This window comes from Sphaeramia orbicularis, chromosome 3 (assembly GCF_902148855.1).
Source record: "Sphaeramia orbicularis chromosome 3, fSphaOr1.1, whole genome shotgun sequence".
Classification (NCBI taxonomy): Eukaryota; Metazoa; Chordata; class Actinopteri; order Kurtiformes; family Apogonidae; genus Sphaeramia; species Sphaeramia orbicularis.
The window spans coordinates 35,862,874-35,882,636 of NC_043959.1; the positions used below are offsets into that span (position 1 = coordinate 35,862,874).

The following is a 19,763-nucleotide window of genomic DNA, read 5'->3' on the forward strand; positions in this document are numbered from 1 at the left end:
TGTATACTGTGCTGACCATTTTGCCAACCAGAAGACCTGGTGTAATTTAAATCCAATGAAACCTGGTTAGTTTATGGTAATGAAACTACAACTGCAACTTAAAGACACATAATGTGAAACAAACAGCTTTTAATACTCCCTGGAAAAAGTATAAAATAACTATAGATGACCAAGTATGTCTCTGTAACATACATTTAAATGAGGCTTCAAGTAAAGATTATTTTCATTATCAATTGATTTTCACATTATTCTATTGATGAACTGACTAATTGCAATAAGCAGGAAATGTCAGAGACAAGTCTGTTCTAACAGCTCACACCAGATGCTATGTTAAGCTTGGGCTGTGGGTTTTTTTTTAATTCAACTATCAATCTCAAACCCAAATATATTCAGCAACAGTGTTGACACACAAAGCACGGAGAGTGATTTGCTTCCTTATTTAACCTTGTCTTCAGCAAAGGCACGACAAAGTTTTTGACTGCTTTGACCTTTTTGTTTGGAAAGCTGTTTTGGTAATACATTATGCATCTACGTAGGTACTGTTGTGTTTTACAATCAGATGTCGATTTTTTTTTCAATACTTTGCTCGTTTCATGAGTTTACATTTAAAGCTTGTGTGGTTTGTCTAGACGCTGCAGTTAAGCTGCTCTTAAAGTTTGTTTTTACTCTGCCGGTGTTTTATGGAGTCGGTCGTGTCTTTGAGGTTAGACGTAGGACGTAGATTCCTTTCTGAATCTGTGCCATGAGTCAGTCAGTATGATTTGTGGCTTTGTATATACTCTGCATGTTGCCACAGCGGAGTGTTTTTTTTCTAATTCTTATTTATCCAGCAGAGGTTTTTGCTGAGCTGGCACACCATTTTTCTCAACCACCCTTCCCTTCATCACTTTCATACACACCTAAACACCTGGCTGGCATTTGCACTGTAGAGCCAGCGCTTTGGCTTCAGCTCCACTGGTGTTACTGAGTTTTGCTGAATGGTGAGTTTCATCAGATGCTGAATTAGAGGTCACTTCTACTTGTTCACCTTATATTGTTAGTCTGCGAGCTCAGATTAGAGTCAGTAAGAGCTTCTAATAATACAAATTTGTAATAATTTAACATGAAAATGAACCATTCTAGACCTTGAAAATAAAAATGCTTGAGACCAGGCACATGCACACATAGGGCCCAAAGGGGTCTTGAGCCCCTGCTCTTTTTGCCTCGTAGAAAAAGTGCCCTTTTGACTTTTAAAAATAAATAAATTCCTGTTCTGCATAGGAATGTAAAAGAAAACGGCTGTATAAAAACGCCACGGTTTGTCTCTCACTGAGGGGTGGGGCTTATCTTCAACAATATATAGCCTGATAATAAGCCAATGTTTTATTGCTTTTTAGAATTGCAGCTGAATCGCATGTCCTCCAAACCTCAGTATTATGATACATTTTGACAATAATTTGTTGACACAAGAGAAACAGCAATTGCATCACTCACAGCTACACATTATACATTACTATGTTGTTGTCGTTATCTATGGCTACTTTATTCATTTTACATTAAGCCACATATTGTGTTATTAAGGCCTGAAAAAACTTTGGTGCACACATACTGCCCTTTTGTGACTTTGAGCCCCTGCCCCTGTATAATCCTGTGCACGTCCCTGCTTGAGACAGTCAAGTCTTTGCATGTGTAGAAATAAAATTAACTGTAAAAGGGTCAAAACACAGTATTTGAAATCTTTCTGATGGACATTTTAGAATCAGAATCAGCTTTATTGGCCAAGTATGTGAACACATACAAGGAATTTGGCTTCGGTTTTTACATTGCTCATGACATACAGTTCTGACATGAACCCAGACAACATGTGGACGTAGACATAATGTAGACAAACATTCGAATAAGACAAGGAAAACAATGGGTTGAGATTTACAGTGGATTTCTAAAGTAATATGTACAGAGTGCAAATTGAAGTTTTTATACAGTGGGTGGATGTGTGGATCTATTGAAAATATATGTTTATGTATATATTATTTACAGTGGGATTTACCTTGTAATATGTACAGAAAGTGCAAATTGAAGTTTTAATGTTTGTCTTTTTTGGAGACAATTTGACAGATTAGTGTTGCTAATTAATCCACATTTTTACTTCTACGTTCATGTTAGCTTTAGTTGGACCATAAGGGATTATTCAAAACAAGGAGCTACTTTATACTGAAATAAAAGTTGGAATGGCAATCAATTAAAGGTCGCTTTCTGACGGGACATTATTGTGTTTTGACCCAAAAGTAAAAGAAAAAATTCAGAGTTGCACAAAGACGACATGAAAATAAAGATGCTTTTGTGAACATCTGAGTACAGATTCAAAGCAGGAAACCACATGAAACTCAGCACAGATTTCCCACACTGTATGTGACCCTGAAGTTACAAATACAGAATGTGGATCTGTCTGTATACCTGAATGTCATTGGACGGTGACAATCCAAACCAGAGTCAGTTTGACCAATCAGACGACTTCACTGTCCTGAAAGGTGTAGGTTTTCACAATGAACGGCACGCAGGTTTAATTATCCTCCTGAGACCCAGCAATGCATTTTGTCCTCTGTAGTGGACAAGAGTTTCACAGCTTTACTTGCTTTTTTTTTTGTTTTTTTTTTAAACATATCCACTGAAAATGACATACAAAAAATGTATATTAAAAAAGATGTGTCTGAAAAAACTGTTGCATCATACTGTTTCCAATTAAGGCTGTTATTTAACCTGAAATGGCGAAAATGTTTACTTACTGGGTCTCAGGAGGGTATAGTATTTAATAATGCTGTAGAATTTAATGATAAACACTGAATATGCTGTGTATGTATGTAGTATGCAGTATATTTCCTGTTTCTCTCATGTATTGTAGTCACCCAAATGTATATTTTGGAGTTCAGAAATGCTGCAAACATCTACTAAAGGGCACAGCTTTTCTAGTTTATCTTAAGTGAATACAGTAAGAGCCAAAGTAATTGTCTTTTCTATTTAATACGTTTTTCTGGCAGTTGTGAATGTGGAATGTTAGGGTTTTAAACCTGAATCTGGACCTAAACCCCTAATTTTTAAAAAGAAAGCTTTTATATTTGCTGTAAAAACATATATGAGGTGTAGTATAATGCATTATGGTTCACATTCCTGAGCCCAAAAATATAAAATTGAACAACTATGTTACATTAGATTAACAGTAAAGTTAATAATCTCAGTAGATGTTAAATATCCTTTTCTTCAGAATCATTGATATAATTAAACCTACATGTGTGGCTGAAGAACCTGCACATTTTGGCTTTGTGTAACTTACCTTGGATTGTCATTATCTGATAAGATTTCTATAAAAGTCAGAATCAAAACTCATATATGAACAACACTGTGAAATTTCTGCTTTAGATGTTCATCGAAGACCTTCTGTTCACAGTGTCTTTTGTATAACTTTGGCATTTATATATATATATGTATTTTACATGCAGTCCCTAGTATTTTACAGGAAGTATTGCATTGATTGAATTAATTTTTGCTCTCATGTTGCTAGAATAGACAGTGGATTTGAGTTAGTTTAGAGGAATTCTTTTGTGTAAACAGAATTTACAAGGAGCACCTGAATGTAACTCTGCATGTGGTTTACCAATATTGACTCTCGATAACACCTGATGTGTGCACGTATGATTAAATGTGTAAAAATGAACCCTCATGTTATCACAGATGTAAATGAATGATGAAAAAAATTGTAAAAAAGCTCAATGTGTCAGATCCAAATTGTCTCACTGTTTCTATCCAGTAGTTTCTTGCTCTAATATTTCAGTTTGTCACGAGTGTCAGGCCAAAGACTATATAATCAGTGGCTTTACAAAGATTGATTTTCAACAGGAAGTTTATTTGTGCACATTATTTTGCAAGTACAGGATGTCACTGACTCTAATTCGAACCCATCATTGTCAGTTTGTGGGTTTTATCAACACCTCGGAAGCCCGTTGTGTGTAACTTTTGTGCTCTCTGGCTTTCTTTTGTGTCTGAAACTTGGATTTTTATTATGTCATGATTTTGCTTCAAGGCACTTGGCATGATTTGCGGCCTTTATTCTGCATATTGCTAGAGTGGGGATGATAGCCGCTCTAATGAAGCCACTGTGAGTTTGTGAAGAGGTTTCCAAATAAGATGACAGGTGCACAAAGTGTCTTTGAAGTAGCTTGTGTGTTGTGCTTTTTTGTTGTATAGCCTGTGATTTCTAATGCAGGGCTGCTCTTTATCTGTATCTGTCTTGTGTGTAACAGTCAGGCGTAGGGTCATATATTATCATGAGCACAGTTTTCGAACAAATTTGTGAGCAGTATAAAATCTTACTATATAGCAGTAAGATATTAAAAAAACAACTTGAGTTTTACAGTTGTCTTACCCAGAGAGGTCTGTGAGAGGGAGAATAGGGGGAAACATAACAACCTCACACCACAGGCTCAATATAACACACTTCAGTGCCCATAGCCATGAACAGGCCAACACACAGAGGAGCCTTGGCCCCTCCAGCACCCTAGGAGAGCTTCTTCCAGGCAGGCTAGTGCACTCTGACACCTCCACCTCCCTCCTGCCAGTGTGAGAGACCACCTCCAGGGAGGAGAGCCGAGCAAGCGGGACAAAGCTCGTGTGGACTGCGGCCATGTTTTCCTGCGAAAAAATGAAAAAGAGGAATAGAAAAGGGGGGGAAAAAATGATATGCATAATTTACGCTTTACTCCTTTTTAAGACACAGCTCCTTTTTTAAAAAGACTCCAATATAACATTGCTCAAGGCAATTGAAATACACGTATTGCATTTTTTAATACCATACTTACAATTTCTCAAACAGCCTAAACCGGTTTATACTTCTTTTATAGATTTTTAAATGACTTGCAATATAATTAATTGGCCGCATCAACTAACACAACATTTTCTCACTCTGTTTACCAGTGAGACTGGTTATGGGATGTGAGTGCATCTGACGAACATGGTCTAAAAGGACTTTTTATTGTTTAGGTTTTTATTAGGATGCTCCTCTTATAGGGGAATGGGGTGAAATCCTCTGTTCAGACAAACGGAGTACAGAAAGAGCAGCTGGATCTTCAAGGTTTCCTGTAAACGATGCTACGTTTAGTCTCATAGTACGGCCTCTCTCGGTTGAAGTGGTGTTATTTGTGGCACGAGGCTGTTTCTTTTTTCCCACACTGGCCCCTTTAAGACACACAGATACACAAAAATTCTGTTAAAAATCAAAAACGCACGTACAAACACACATATGCATGCACAGTAGAGGGGCCCGGCTCATTGAGTTGATGTAGATGAGAACACAAGGAGCAGATGGAGGTGTTTTTCGGTGTAAGGGGAGATTTTTCTAAACAACTTACTCATTCTGTCCTCTCTCATTGTTGCGTGAAGGTATGAGAAGGTTAGGAAAATAATCCTTGTCTTACCCGCCAGACAATGAGCCTCTGATCTGATTTCAGTCCTGGACCCCAACCCAGGGGAACACACATAGAACCACACCCTGCCCACAGAGGAAGATCAGGGACGAAGGAGGGAGGGGACGGGACAGACGGCAGGATGGCAGAGATGTAGCATTGTCTGGAACAGAGTGTTTATGACTTAAATGGTCTTTGAAGAAGTCTTGACAGGAGAGAGACACACATGTGGCGACCTTTAAATCTTTTTTCGATTTATTGTATCTCACAGGCATAGAGAACTTATTTTAGTCTCAAATGATTTTATCAGGACTAAGGTATTGTTGGTGTCTTGCCCAGGGCTGTAAACTGCTAAACCTTGTGATACTTTGGTCACAATGAGATAATATTTCTCAATACTTCCCTGTATACTAACACAGAATTATGAACATTTTACAGTTTATTATTCGCTTTTTACACCATTCAGTTAAAGATGACTGCCATCCTCTGAAGTCAGTGAGCACTTTTTTTTCCACTATTACTCATTTTTGGTACAATATTAGATCATCATCTAGAAATATAACAAATTACCAAAGAAAAGTCTTGTAGTAAGACATTGTACACTGTAACTTTAGTTCCTTCTCCGTCTTCATCTTGTGTATTCAAATGTGAGAGAGTGAGAATAAACAACTCCACCTTGGCGAGTGATTCTCCATGAAGTCATGAATGGAATTTAGAGGATAATGCAAACCACCTGTGCTGTGATGTAGATCCAGCGGAGAGAAATAGAGAGCAGCTAAGGCACTTAACGGAGGGAAAACATTTAGCCAAAGAGCCACAGAGGTGTACACACACACGCGTCCCAGAGCTGGAGTTGGTCCTGCTGCTCCATACATCACCATGATGAAGCACTCAGATCAGGCCAGAGCCAATCCGTCCTTCATCAATGTGACAGCCCAGGCAGTCTTAGAGAAGGGCCCCCTGTCCCCCCGCTGCCCAGGCAAAGAACGCAACACGTCGCAACACACTCTTACATGTCACGCTGCCACTCTATCAATCCTGGGCTTGGTGGAAAGAGAAAGCACAGCTCATCAGAGCAGACAAGGCCACACAAACACCTCAGTTGTGCCTCTCAGTGGTCCAGTTGGCAGAACGAGACATTAACACGGCTGTGGTCGGGGGACGCTGGACTCCCTCTGCGGTTCCACAAGTGAAGCACAAAGTGGGGCAGGCAGGACATAAACCTGGAGTATGAAGAAAACAATCACTGAACATCTGGATTGTGATGACAGCTTCGGAGCAGCTGACACCAAAATGCTCTTAAAAAGTGTTTGATTTGTTACGTGAAGCCTATTTTTGAGCTTCTGAATATTTTTTAAAACTAACTCCGGCAACAGTCAGTGAGTTTTAATGTAGAGAGGAAGTAAAAACAATGAAAAAGAAGAGAAAATAGGATTTTTTAAAGTGTGTGCAATATATGTATGTTGAGGAGTCACCACTAGTCTCATGTAATGTTTTTGTAATCTGTTATAGTTATTGAAAAAATATGTGACATTAAATGCTGGTGATTACAAAACAGTAACTTCCAAATATATACTGTTCAGTAAAAATCTTGTATAAACCTATGTACCATGTAACAATCAATATTTCAGCTTAAAAGTCAACAGTATTTGTATATAGTATATAATTGTATATATTAGTAATGATACAAAATCAGGAAAAGAATCTAACATGGTATGATATGATAAAGATAGAAAAGTTTCATATAACCTTCCAAAAACTCTTCACTTTAAGTACATTATGTGACTATACTTCTGAACTATAGTTTTACTAACACAACATTCAACCAGAAACCACACAGCACAGATTAATAACAGAATCTGATCCTGAAGTAATCATGTTTTTACAGTGTAGTCTGCACTGTACCTGAAAATCCCAGAGGACTGACCAACACCTTCACACCTCTGTCCCCTGTCTAGTTCAGTGGGTATTTACTCTGCCAGGGTTAGTGGGTTCACTCCCACCAGTGTCACTGAACTAAATTACTGTGTGACTTTACGATACTTGAAGACTTTCTGACATTTAAGTGTCTGTCTGTCTTGGCTGCATCAGAAAGACAGCGAGCGGATGTTCTGCTGCAAACAATATATTTCTTTGTCCAAATGTTTTTTTGTAGTTTGTGAATCCTAAAAAAGCTGGCAGATGGCTCAGAGAATTAGATGGAGTTGGAGCTTCTCGGCTGTTTTATGCCAGATGCTTGTGATAAGCAAAGGATACGATGCAGAGACTGCAGTTAGTGCTCCTTGTCATATATTAAAGACCGTGCATAGTTAAACAAAAGCGACCCCCTGAGTGCAGCCCCCCCCCCAATCACATCACAGACAGTGTGTGTCATTCATGTCAATCAACCCTGAGCCCTGTGCCACAAGGAGCAAGTGTCTTCCAGCACCACCAGAGAGAGGTTGCAAGTGTACGTGCACTCCGGTGGCCATTAATATTACATTGTGCTCCGCTTTACAGCCGTGAGACTCATTCACTTTGATTCCTACGCCATCGTCTTAGCTGCGTTGTAAATGCTAGAAGGTTAGCGTTGGAGTAGGATTGATATATCCTCTCCTCGTCCCCGTGATGAGCCCAGACTGAGTGGCAGCTCAGTGAGATGTTGAATTAAAGGCTGTGAGTTTTGGGAGGACAGATCCCTGTGCAGCCAAGTCGACCCAGTGACAGGGAGAAGAATTTATTATTCTCAAAATGTATTAGTCTCATCAGGGAAGAATGAGGGAAGGGAAGCTTTTCCTTCTGTGCTAAAGTTCTGGATTGAAACTTTGGTGAAAGTCATATCTGCTTTGTTTCACTCCAATTTCATATTTTGAAAATAACAAGTTACATACGTCAGACATGGTCACAGCAACACTGGACTGTAAACGGAAAATCTGTAAAGACAAAGTCAAGCACATGTACTGTGTAGAAAACACACTACTAACAAGCTGTAATTCCATTTCATGCAAATCATCATACTCCGAAAAAGACTTCTACATATCAGATTGTTTGCATGCAACTTGCTGTTAGTATAGTTTGTTATGGTTTCGCTCAAGTGAGACAGGAAAATAAGCAGAGAAATCTGCATAAGTACAACATAAGCTCAGATCTGAAAGCCTGCGGTCAAAAGTATGTAGTGCTGAACTGAGCCACCAGGACATGTTTTAGCTTTTTAAGAGGGTGCATTTCTTCTGTTGTCAGCTGGGATTGATTTCAGGACATTGTCCTGTGGATATTCAAACCTTTTGCTTGGGCACATCTTAATTATTTAGAGTATTGTTTATTCCCCTGTGGCACTAATTCACTGTGTCAAACTGAATGTGAGTGTTTTTATGGCTTCTTATAGTCATTACTGTATTCTTGAGTCAGTTACAACTATCTATAATAATATCCTTAAGTCTTTTGTGTTACCATGCATTAATGATAAAAGTATTTTCAGACTATCTTTATTGATCAGGCCATTCTCCTCTGTGACCAAATTCATTGCCGAACATGACTGAGTCCCACATGCGTTAAGAGATGATGGGGAAAAATGCAATGTGATGCAATGATCAAAGAAGGCTATGTAATATCATTTCCATAATCGTTAGGCTCCTCCGTCGTCTGTCATGGATTTGGGAGTGTTTGATGCTTGGGCAGGTCTCTTAATTAGCCATCCTCACCATCAGCTGTCTGCCGCCCCTTCTGTCTCACAAATTACAGAGTTTGTCATCGTCGTATGGCCAGAGGACGAAAAAAGAAGGGGGTGGGTTTAACTTTTCCAAGTGGTCCTTTCTGCTTACAAGCAGCATGTCGCCCTACATTTTAGTTTTAATCAGGAAATGCCGGGTTTCAAGTCGGTTCAACAAGTGGGAGTGCGTGAGCATGGTATTTATATTCGATTATGTTTACGCTTGCATGTGTCGGTGCATTCTTGTGTAAACACTGATCAAGAATGTGTCTGCTGTGTGTGTTGTTTGTTATAACGTGTTGTGTTGATCCCCAGTCAGGGGAGGCTGCAGCCCCAACGACCTGGAGGCCTAAACGGCCCATTTTAGCCTTCAGATGGGGCCCTCACTCCTGTAATTAGAGAGGCCATCTTATGCAGTAAGAGTGTGTGTGTCTATGGGCGTCTAAACCGATCTATTTTATGTGAACTTCTCTAGCTCTGTATCTGGCAGAAGGGGTTAGCCCTCAGCAAGACCTTTCATTTTCATGCACTGCACACTCCATTAAAAGGACGGGGGAATAAGTAAATACACTGCACTCTTTGCACTGGGATTTAGATATACCCCCACCAAAAAAAGAAAAAAAACATTCCATAACAGCAAATGAGGGGGGAAATAAACTGATGCGGAGTTCGTATTTGTATCTGAGGGTATTTACATTCAGACTATTGTGTCTATCAGCGTCCAAACTTGAAGGCTAAGGTGCTACCCTGTCTTCCATTCTTTCCCTGCAGTGCCAGCGTTTTGTCTTCACGCCGACCACCGGTATCTCCAGATCCTCATTCCCAACACGTCCTTCTTTCTTTCGCTCACGGACCTCACTTCTCCTCTCAACCCAGCCTCATTACTCAAATTAGGAGCTCCAGTAATCACCACGCCGAGCTCCACTCAGCCCCTTAACACACCTCGCGCACACTCTGCTCTTCTTATCCCTTTGAGCTCATGCCCTCGGTTCAGTAGCCAATCCGGCACAGGCAGAATGAATATTGCAGAGGTGGTGTGATGCCGGAGTGCCCTCTGGTTTTATTCCATCACTACGTGTGATTGGAGGAGGGGGAGGTTAATTACACGTGATGCATGTTGTGAAGTTGATGGATGGATGGATGTCATTAAATTTAATAATCAGCGCTGGTTGTCAGAAAGGGAGTTATTTTTTATTGTAAATGCACAGGGACTTCTCAAACTGATGTAACAAAGACAGAAACCATTACAACATATCTTTATATTAAGCATTAAATATAGACAATTAACTGATTTAACCAGTGTCATGAGGACATTTCACTAACTATTGGTAAAACTAACTGAATCTGGCTCTGATTCCAACTGGAATGACTGACCTGAAGGGGAAATTAAATAAAACCTTTTTTTTTTTTTTTTTTTTTTTTTTACATGTAATTTAATGTTCATTTTCAGATTTATTTAATCCTCATGTCCTTTTTTGCTATATATCTCTCAGTTGGTCTCCTTATGTATTATTTATTTCTTAAATCATAGGTGTCAAAATCATTTTAATTCAGGGGCCACATTCAGCCTAATTTGACCTCAAGTGAGTTGGACCAGTAAAATAATAGCATAATAACTTATAAATAATGACAACTCCAAATTTTTCTTTGTGTTTTAAAGCATGAGGTAACATTACAATATGTATAAATGTTTAACTTTACAAACTATCCTTAAACAAAAAATGTGAATAACCTGAAAATACACGAACCTGAAATTTCTCAAGAAAAATAGATGAATTTTAACAATATTCTGTTCTAATACTCAGTTTGTTATTTCCTCATGTACATTACAACTTACAGATCACAGTGGGTCTACAAACACACAAAATTTTTAGTAACAGGCATCTGGAACTGAAAATTATAGCATTTCACCTTATGACCAACACAACTTAACTGTCAATGTCTCTTTGTAAATTCATCCCATGGGCCGGATTGGACCCTTTGGAGGTCCAGTTTTGGCCCACGGACCTTATGTTTGACACTCCTGTCTTAAATGTTCCACTTAACAGCTTCCCAGTTCCAAAGGTTGTTAATTTTTTTTACTGAGGTGATTTTTTTTCATTGATTAACAGCCTTCTTCAAATTATCTTTATTATATCAGCCTTTAAAAGTCCACTCTCAGCTGAACTCCAAGTGTGTTAAAAGATCACTCTTATTAACCTCTTCTTCTCCTCTTATTTCTCTGTCGTCTGTCTTTTTGCAGGTTCTGGAACGTCTTTTCCAGAAAGGTTTCAGCGTGGCTGCATCATGCGGAGGCGGCGTGGACTCCTCCCAGTTCAGCGAATACGTCTTGTGTCGCGAGGACCGGCGGAGTCTCTCCATCAACACACCCATCAGGATAAAACAAGAACCCCTGGACTAGAGCATTCTGGGAGAGGGACTGTCAAACCCCCCACATACTCCTTCCATCCTCTCACACCGACCCACCCTGTCCACTTCCTGCCCTAACAGGACCACCACCGACCCCTCCTCCCTTCTCCAAATGCCCCCATGCAATTCCAGCGAGAATCATACCTAAGTATTAGCAGAGGCTTGTTAACCTTGCCAGCTCTGCAGAACTCGAAGGGGAATGTAGTACCAAACAAAGGAAAACAAGCATCAGCAACAAAAGTTTTTGATTATGTTAAATAACACCCAAAGAATCTGGGACTGAGATGAAAAACAACGACAAATGGACTCAAAAGCAGCTCACTTGAACTACTTTATCTCCGTGACCGTTTTTTCCTCTTATTTTCATGTTCAAACGGTATCCTGATCCTTTTGGGAAGACACAGCTCCTAGTAGAATCCCAGTCCATCCTGGTCCACACCACATACCCAGTCCTCACCTAAGACCCTGTCTCAGCACAGCAGTGTATCGTCCACTTTTGTATCTGTATGAGGCCCACTTCAATATATGACAGGGGACAAGTGTGGCCTGCTGTGGGACAAAAAAGCTTTGGCAGGCGGGATGCTTTTAAGGATGACAGGAAGTAGAAAAAGACATAATCCAATCTCACGAGTCCCTCAAAAAGCCCTAATCTCCACGACCCCCTAACCCCATCCTCGCTCACCCCCACAGGCTTCGCTACAATCACCGGGGCCTCACCGAAAACAGCATTGTTCGCCAAACAGATTGTTTATTAAGGTTTTTTCATTGTTGTTTCTAAAGTATGTTCTTCTTGCTCCTTCTTGCTGTTCTTATCATGACATGGTGTAAACAATTATTATTAATAGGATTATTTTTAATGTCTCTTTTTTCCTTTCTCCAATATGAAGGATGTATGAACGTTGTATTCATTAGGCTTTGAGAGCTTGTGAGGGAGCGTTTCTTGGCAGTAGCTGCACAAACTCAGATGTCTGCAGGCTATGTGGCTAAAGCGATCTGGCTGGCAGTGCATTCAGAGCCGGAAAAAGTCCCATTGTTCAAATGGGGATGGAACAGAACCTGGATGTTTCAACATTGTTTATAGTCAAATGTGTAGCACACATTAAAAAGTGCTCTGGAATTTCAACTTATTAGCTCTGAAACATATCTGCAAATCGTTCTTTTTTCTCCTCAGATGAGCACAAATTGTTCATGTTTAGCATACGTTTAAGAAATGTCGAAAATATTAAAATCAGGTTGATGTTGCACAAGCTTTAAGTGAATTGCAGTTTTGTTGAGTTAGAATGTTTAAGACTTGAGGACCAACATGGAAAGCTGACGTTTACCAGTATGTCTCCATGGTCAGAGAGAGATGTACTCTAAATGCTTAATGTTTCTTTGCACATAAATAATACCCACAGAGCTTTCTCGCTCTGCTCCACTTGTTTAAATCCAGTGACTGGTGCCAAATTACACAGTTTTTTTTCCCTCATTTTAAAGAACCAGGACATTAAAAACAGGAGCCAACACTTGTAGTAGAACAAATGCTATAGGCAGTAACATAGTCAAGGTGCCTAATTTGTTGATTGTACAAACATAATAATGCTATCTCTTTTTTTCTCACAGTTTGTAGCTAAAGAAGACACACTGCATTATTAAAAACTGTACAAAGGGTACCGACATTTGCTCCCTTAGGCTTCCAGTCTTGACAGTTTTGTTGAGAATATCTCATGATACCTTCAGACCAAGTTTGAGACAGAGTCTTTGTTTCAATATTGTCACATCTAAGCTGAGATTATTTCAGTGGATCTTCACATGTATGTATGGCAGGACCCAATGTGAACCGTACTCCCAGCATCAGCGTATTATTCACAAAGAGGCGAGTGGGCGGCATTTACTCTATCCTGTTCTCATTCTTTTGGTCTTATTCTCAACATTTCTGGATCAAAGACAGAAACAAGAAAGGCCAAGTTTTCTTGCTTTTATATATGTGTGTAACTTACAGATGCTGTTTCTTCCATTCCAAAGGAGTGATAAAAAAGACGTCTATTCTGATCTTCGTGGGTGCCAGCAGTTGTTTGAGTGAAACTAGGGTTGTTTTTATAACAAGCGGAAATATGTTCATTAAAAATGGGCTGTAATTCCACTGACCATGTTGTCCTAATATGTGCTCTCCAGATGGCCGCTGATTAAAAAAGGCCAAAGAGTAAAGATGAGCTCAGTAGAAGTGTAGCTCCCGGTCCTGTGGAGTCCTCCCTGGGGGTCTCTCTCACAATCAAGTCCATCTTTGTTCTGACCTGCCAGTGGCCTGCGCCTTTGCATCCAGTCGCCTCAAAGGGAATGGTCAACCAGGCCTTTCATGTGCCGAAGTATGTCGGGCTTCATAGCGCTCCTCACCCCCACACCCCCACCCCCACCCCCACCCCCTCTGCCTTCCCACAGGCTCCCAGCTCAGCGGTGCCAGTAGAAACTCGGGTTGTACCCCCTGCTGCTGTGTCATCCCCATGCCCTGGATTTCAAAATGCCCGCCTACACTGTGGCTCACTGGACCACACTGCGAGAAACCAAACAAACCGATGAGTCAAATATGAGCAGCCAGCACCCCCCCCCCCCCCCCCAACAACATACTGTACAGCCAGGGATTTCAACTCTGCTGCTGATCCTGAAGTCTTTGAATCAATGGACACGAGTGCAGATCTGGGTTAGTTTTTGTGGAACAGAGGGTAAAGAGCCGCCACTGTTGCACCAAAACAACACTAGCTGTAAGAGTTCCTCTCATCAGTGGGGCATTTTGAAACCACAGAACGGGCTTAGAAGCCGTTACAGGCCAAGTTATGGTGGATTTAAGAAATCATAGTTTAAATTCAAACATAAAGTGAGAAAAAGAAGAAAAATAGCAGGTATGGCGTTTTGTACAACAGCAGCAATAACCAAACCTGGGATGCCTCTTTCAACTCAGTGCATAAGTGGCAGATTAACGACAGAAACGAACGTCACAGACATGTTCACCCATGATTAATACTGGTCAGCGTTGAGCCAGTTCATATGGAATTCACTCCACCTCTGAGGCGGGTCAGTTGTACAGTTATTGTATATTGAATTATCAGGACTCTGGGTTTTACTGGACCCTTGTGTTTTTAAGAGACCTGTTAGTCCTCTTCACAAAAAGAATGAAAAGAATTCACAGCATTACATTGTGTACATATGGATTAAAACATTTCAAAGGGTATAATAAGGTGCAAATGTATATTATTTAAAGTGTTTAAAACATTTAGACTGTGGTATTAAAGGGCATGTGTTCATTTACAGTGTCTCCATTTGACCTTTCTTGCATATTTGCGATAATAAAAGGATGTACTGTAGATGTGGTGTGTGTCTCATTGTTCCAAAATTCACTTGAAAAATTTTCCCTTCTGTCTCTAATGCTTATTTTGCACTGATTATCTGTAGCTGACGATGCTAAAATGAAACATATAGCACGTACTGGGCTGATATATTCAGTCAAAGCAGGTCAGCTGAGCTCTGTCCTCTAATTGAGCTGATGAAATGTGATCGAGCTCCGTACATGTCAGGGATACCGTTTGTTTTTGCAAGGGGGAAGGTCGTCTCCAGGCCTGAATCCAGATCAGCTGTCTAGAGCTCCGAAGGGACTGAGGGTCTTGAAAAACCAATATGCTCCCAAACCCCAATATTTTGCACCGAGTTAAACGGTTTGGTCTTTTCAAAAATGCTCCTGCTTAATTAGCAGCAGAAACCTAGAGGGACTTTTCATAGTTGAGCAGCAGTGCTTGACTCAGTTTGTACTTAGCATGTGTAGTGTTAGAAATGGAAATTAAGCAGGCTGCATTAGAAGTTGACTTTGGTAAAATTGTCTCGCAAAAGCATAACAGCTTATTTTCCCTCGTAATGAACTGAGGAAACATGCTGTGTAGATTTCAAAAACTCATTTTACAGTAAGATTTACACAGTTTATTAAATTCTGCTAGGACTCCTACCGAAAGACATTTGTATGTGTATGTTTCTGGAGTGAAAAAAGAAAAGGATTAAGTCGGCATCAGTTTAGTAAACAGCTTATTTATTCCTTTACAAAATAGGTACAAATACATAAGTGTTGTTTTTTTTTCACACAAACAGGAAATTTTCAAGATATGTACAAGAGTTTACCAAAAATACCGTGGTTCTAATAAACACATAGTTTTGTAAACAATATTTACAAATCATCCTTACACTGAAATGTTATATCCCCCGTCTGTGTACACCAGTTATACTGTCCTAATATTTTGGCTAAAAAGCTGTAGTAGTAGAAACGTCCTCCTGTGAAACCGCCAGAAACCATAGAAACCATTATGAAAATCATTTTTGAATCACCACAATATTGTTGTGCTTGTCTGAAAACATGGTAATTTGGAGATTTAAGAAAATATGTAAAGCATAAAAGCCAATCCAAAACAAAAAAAAAGAAAATATATTAATTGTTTAAAAAATGTGTCTTTTGACAGAAATTGGCAATACTGTTTACTAATTAAAAGAATTTCTTTGCTATAATACAGTGACAGCTTTAAGTTGTCAGGTAAAATAGATAATAAAAAAAGTGCGGTCAAAATTCAAAATCCACAAGAATTGTTTCAAATGTCAGCCATAATTAAATAAGTTTTAATATGACAAGAAAAGCTGCATAGAGGCCAAGATATTTAGTTAAATAGAAAAAAAAAAAAAATCAACAAAAATGATTGACAACACTACATAATACAATATGGATTTGAAACAAAAACAAAAATAAAAGGCAACAAACAATGCGACACATGCATGAAAAGCCGGGATACCTCTCTTCAAACAGCGATACCAAGGCAAAAATAAAAACGGCACAAAATTAAACAAATACTTTTAGGCTGGAGTCGTACAGCTGCCGTCTTCCACGTTCCATTACAGCTGTGATATTCAACTGAACTGAAACACGAATAATAAGTGCTGTGAACTAAACCGCTTCACGGTTACCTTTGTCATTCAGTCACTATAAAGACTCTCATTGGGCCAGAATGGAGGTCTTATTTATTAAAATGTAATTAATGTGCAGATATTACAGTAGAGGAAGCAATAAAGGAATGTCTGATTTAATCATCAGTCTCCACCTCATGTACAGTACGAGCCAAAACTAACCTTCTCAAGCAGCACTGTTAAAAAACCTGGACACAAATAACAAACATTTAGCAATAAAAACGATGCTCACATTAGTGTGGGTAAAGAAAATATGGACCTATAAGAAATTTAATGTGTGGGGTCACGGTTTTTGTTTTGTGATGTTTGCAGAGGTGGCGGGGGTGGGGGTGGGGGGTTGGGGGTCCTGCTTCATAACAAATATGCTCTACAAGTGATCAGAATAAACTGTCTAATTTGGACTCTTCCAAAAGCACATGGATTTTACAAAACATTAGGTTTTATAACATTGACACATGGGTTACTCTTTTTCTTACAAAGCTTACATGTAATAAAAAATATACATGCTGTAAAATAATTCCAAAAGAACTATTTACACATACAGTACAATAAGGAAAATTGAATGTGACGCTGTCGTGTGGAATCTCAATGTCTAAAACGATGTCTTAGAATAGAAATCTGTAAAGTCTCTCGTTTATTGAGTTCAGCTCAACTACATTCATTGAACTACGTTGAACAAATAGCTCAAAGAGAACATCGTAGGCTGCATAAAACATAAATATCTAAAATAATCCTTTCCTTGAGGTGGTTAATTGAATATACTGCCTACAGCATTGAAGAAACAGCTACTCATCATACGTGGAATAAGTTCTGTGTCCTGTCCTATGACTAAAAACCAGTTTGTCCTTTCACCACAAACAGTTCGATATGGCCTTTAAACCGAATGATCTAACTATACATGAAGTTAAACGGAGAAGACATGGAACAACTGTTTTATTTTTGTGAGTTTTTTTCTCTCTCGCTCTCTCTCTCTCTCTCTGTTTCTTATATTAAAAGCTACATCAAACATCACTACAGTACATATGAAGACACGGAGCTGAAACATTAGACCTGATCTCAAGGCACGTGGCTGGGAAGAAGGAGGAGGAGGAGGTTGAGGTGGACGCTGAGCAGAGCAGAGGCTACTTGAGCAGGGCACGGTAAAGGAGGAGCGAGTGGGCGGTTTCTCTCTCCTGCTCCATGTAGAAAATTAAGTCCCTGAGGTTGACGCGAGTGATGCGTTGCCGTGTATACTGGCGTGATGAGGTGGACGGGGCCGAGGAGCTGGCCGGGGAGCCTGCGCTGCTGCCCAAAACCTGGAGACAAGAATGGGGTCAAAAGGTCAGATGGAAGGGATGACACAGAATCTAATGTATAAACACCGCACAATATTCAGGGACAACAATTTGTCAGTTCCTCTAAAGTAAAGGTGTCAAATTAATTTTAGTTCAGGGGCCACATTCAGCCTTATATGATCTCAAATGGGCCGGACCAGTAAAATATTAGCATTTTAACCCATAAATAATGACAACTACAAACTTTTCTCTATATTTTTAGAGTTGAAAAAACTATAAGCATATTATGAAAATGTGAATAACCTGATCCACCAGTCTTAAGAAAAATAATCAAAATTTTAACAATTGTGAAAAGATCATCTGTACTGCAAACATTTTCAAGTAATTTTCCTTTTTTTCTACAGTACAATAAAGAGAAAAATGTGGAGTTGTCACTATTTATAGATTATTATGATAGTATTTTACTGATCGGATGCACATAAGATTGAACTAGTCTGAAATAAAATGATTGAAAACTCTTAACTGTTAATATCTTTTTCGTTTTTGCATTTCACAAAATCATCCCACGGGCCAGAATGGATCCTTTGGTGGGCCGGTTTTGGCTCACGGGCTGTATGTTTGCCACCCCTGCTCTAAAGTATCAGGATCAACACAACTGGAAAACTTGATATTGTCTTCTGAAGATGGAGGGACAACGATTAAAATGGTTGTAATTTTTAAATGCTTAATGGAATATATTTCAAGGTCATGTTCATTTATTTTTATATATTTGTTAAACCCCTTGAATTAAAGCTGAAAATCCACACTTGTCACATTGCTTCATTCCAGATCCACTGTACTACATCAAATCTTTCATAAAATATGTATCCATTTTCTCTTTGTGCATTTATTCTTTGGCAAAAAAAAGGCAAAAACCACATCAAACACATTTTTTAGATTCTTGTCCTGAACCTAAATGCAACAACATTTTGTTCTGTATACACTTTGTGCATACCTGAATGACTATTAAGTTTGTCTAAGTCCAAGTTTTGCAAAATTCGGACTATTTTTTATTATTTATTTATTCTGCCGCTTTCTAGTTTTTCCAATGTAAAATTTCTAATTGTGTCTTAAATACATAGAAATGCACCTAGTGAGTTACAACAACTTATTTTATCACTTCATCAACCTTGATGCAAAACATATGTCAGTCTTTTGGCATGGCTAAGCATCATGGGAGTTGCAGTCCTGTAGTTTAACAGGTGACATATTGAAGACAGCGTCTACGGAGGTCAAGAAAGACGAAGCATATTGAACATACAAAATTCACAATATAGAGTTGAACAGAATGTAACAGAGATAAATGCCAAGTGTCTGCATCTTGGAGCAGCACAAGACATATATTGCCTTTAATTCCTAAAAATAATTAAACTCAAAATCCTTGTTAAGGCCCATTGTGTGCCTGGACCTAAAACAGTTCTGTGGCATAATTTCCTGTCAACATTTATTTTATCCTCTTCAATTACAGCTCGAAACACTAAAGAGATTTACTGATATCCTTTCGTTCATTTTTAAATGAAATGTCTCAAAAACTAGTGGATGCTGTGAAATATGATACAAATATCTGTGGTTTTTCTAACTTTGGTGATCCTATGACTTTTCCTTTAGCACCATGAGCCAGCTGTACTTATTGTTTAGGCAAATGTTAGCAGGCTGTTAACATTTTGCGCAGAGTACCACTGTGTTTCCTCACAGAGCTGCTGGCGTTAATGTACAACCTTAACCCTCACTTTAAGTAAACCCACCACTTTACTCAGTGCTCTGACTTTGCTTTATTTGCAACTACTGTACTTATTTGTAATGTTGTGCAAGTCTTTTTATGTGTTGTGGGAATCTAACAGTAGTGTGGTATAATATATCACCGGTTTTTTGCAATATTAATATTTTTTGCATTAGCTTTCATTCATCCTTTACAATCTATTCTTTATTCCCTGGGATTTTTTCTTCATC

The 19,763-nt window shown here is 39.0% G+C and overlaps 2 protein-coding genes across 5 annotated transcripts in view; one reads left to right on the forward strand and one right to left on the reverse strand.

Moving 5' to 3' along the window:
- kctd15b (potassium channel tetramerization domain containing 15b) overlaps positions 1–14,867 on the forward strand; it is a 37,926-nt gene extending 23,059 nt beyond the window's left edge. For all 3 annotated transcript variants that reach the window (XM_030129477.1, XM_030129484.1, XM_030129473.1), the window contains one exon: positions 11,363–14,867. In XM_030129477.1, coding sequence (XP_029985337.1) covers positions 11,363–11,521 — 159 coding nt within the window. In that variant the 3' untranslated portion in view covers positions 11,522–14,867. The remainder of the gene's footprint in view (positions 1–11,362) is intronic.
- A 692-nt stretch (positions 14,868–15,559) lies between these two features.
- Positions 15,560–19,763, reverse strand: part of LOC115412489 (transcription initiation factor TFIID subunit 4) — a 91,885-nt gene continuing 87,681 nt past the window's right edge. For both annotated transcript variants that reach the window (XM_030125035.1, XM_030125025.1), the window contains one exon: positions 15,560–17,795. In XM_030125035.1, the coding sequence (XP_029980895.1) occupies positions 17,622–17,795 (174 nt within the window). In that variant the 3' untranslated portion in view covers positions 15,560–17,621. The remainder of the gene's footprint in view (positions 17,796–19,763) is intronic.